General features: G+C 38.2%; 1 protein-coding gene across 1 annotated transcript in view; it reads right to left on the bottom strand.

Moving 5' to 3' along the window:
- Positions 1–824: 824 nt before the first annotated feature.
- Positions 825–1,706, bottom strand: part of LOC108522828 (putative zinc finger protein 724) — a 56,895-nt gene continuing 56,013 nt past the window's right edge. Inside the window, exons 8-9 of the mRNA XM_017863266.1 lie at positions 1,532–1,646; positions 825–898 (exon numbers count right to left, since the gene is read on the bottom strand). Of these exons, the coding sequence (XP_017718755.1) occupies positions 825–898; positions 1,532–1,646 (189 nt within the window). The remainder of the gene's footprint in view (positions 899–1,531; positions 1,647–1,706) is intronic.

Genomic DNA, 1,706 nt, shown 5'->3' with positions numbered 1-1,706 from the left:
CTGAAGTGTCAGTTCCTTAGATATATCTACTCTGAATTGATATTTACAGACTTAATTTTCAAATAACCAATTTTTTATATTATTGCATCTGCAAAAATATATTTTAGTATGAACTCTCTGGTGTTTCCTAGGCTGTAGTTTGTAAAAAAATGTTTTCCCAAATTTATTACCTTTGCAGCGATTTTCTTCAAGATATATTCTCTGATGTTCAAGAAAGTTTCAGCAACAACTTCAGGGTTTTCCTCTAGTACAAAATGTGTAAAATAAGATCTGTAATACAAGTAATGGTACCACAACACTCTTCATGTTAGTTTTTTTTTGAGATGGAGTGCAGTTGGAGTGCCTAGGCTGGAGTGCAGTGGCACAAACTCAGCTCACTGCAACCTCTGCCTCCTAGGTTCAAGCGATTCTCCTGTCTCAACCCCCTAGTAGCTGAGATTAGTCATGCACCACCACACCCACCTAATTTTTGTATTTTGGGTAGAGACGGAGTTTCACCATGTTGGCCAGGCTGGTCTTGAAATTCTGACCTCAAGTGAACCACCCACCTCGGCCTCCAAAGTGCTGAAATTACAGGTATGAGTCACCATGCCCAGCTCACTCTTGATATTTTAATGCTTGTCTTCAAAATAAATACTCTTCTTCACTTTAAAAGCTTGTATTTTCTGAAAAATCTATTGACAGTAATTTCATTTTTAATGCTTCTATTAAGTATGAACTCTCTGATATTGAATAAGATGTGAGCAGATATTAATGGCTTCTTCACATTCTTTATATTTGCATAATTTTTCTCAAGTATAAATCATTTCCTGTCCAATAAAGTGTCAGCGCTGGTTAAATGTTTTGCCACATTCTTCACACTTGTAGAGGTTTCTAGCTCTAGTATAAAGTATTTTACCTACAATCAAGTGTGACAACCATTTAAAGGTGTTTAGAAATGTTCAGGTGTTGTCAACTGCATTGTTATCATTCAGGTTTGTAGAATTTCTCTCCAGTAATTCTCTTAGGTCTGCTAAGAATTAAGGACTTGTTAAAGGCTTTGCCACATTATTCACACTTCTAGGGTTTCTCTCCAGTATAAATTATCTTCTGTATAGTGAGTTGTTAATTGGTTAAAAGCTTTGCCACTTTTTTTTTTTTTTTTTTGAGACGGAGTCTCGCTCTGTCACTAGGCTGGAGTGCAGTGGCACAATCTCGGCACACTGCAACCTCCACCTCCCGGGTTCAAGGGATTCTCCTGCCTCAGTCTCCTTAGCTAGGACTGCAGGCATGCGCCATCACACCCAGCTAATTTTTGTGTTTTTTAGTAGAGACTACTAAATAGAGACTACTAAATACCATGTTGGCCAGGATGGTCTCAATCTCTTGATCTCATGATCCACCAGCCTTGGCCTCCCAAAGTGCTGGGATTACACGTGTGAGCCACTGCGCCCGGTCCATTCTTTATATTTGTCAGTTTTTTCTATGGCATGAATTTTCTTGTGTGTAGTAAGGTTTGAGCATTGATTAAAAGCTTTGCCACATTCTTTACATTTGTAGGGTTTCTCTCCAGTATGAATGACCTTATGTTTAGTGAGAGTTGAGGACCAGTTAAAGGCTTTGCCACATTCTTCACATTTGTAGGGTTTCTCTCCAGTATGAATTATCTTATGTTGAGTAAGGTTTGAGTATTGGTAAAAAGCTTTGCCACATTCTTCACATTTGTA

Source organism: Rhinopithecus bieti, unplaced genomic scaffold, assembly GCF_001698545.2.
Source record: "Rhinopithecus bieti isolate Rb0 unplaced genomic scaffold, ASM169854v2 scaffold_70224, whole genome shotgun sequence".
Lineage (NCBI taxonomy): Eukaryota > Metazoa > Chordata > Mammalia > Primates > Cercopithecidae > Rhinopithecus > Rhinopithecus bieti.
Note: the sequence above shows the minus strand (reverse complement) of the source record. Positions and strands in the feature narration are given on the sequence as shown.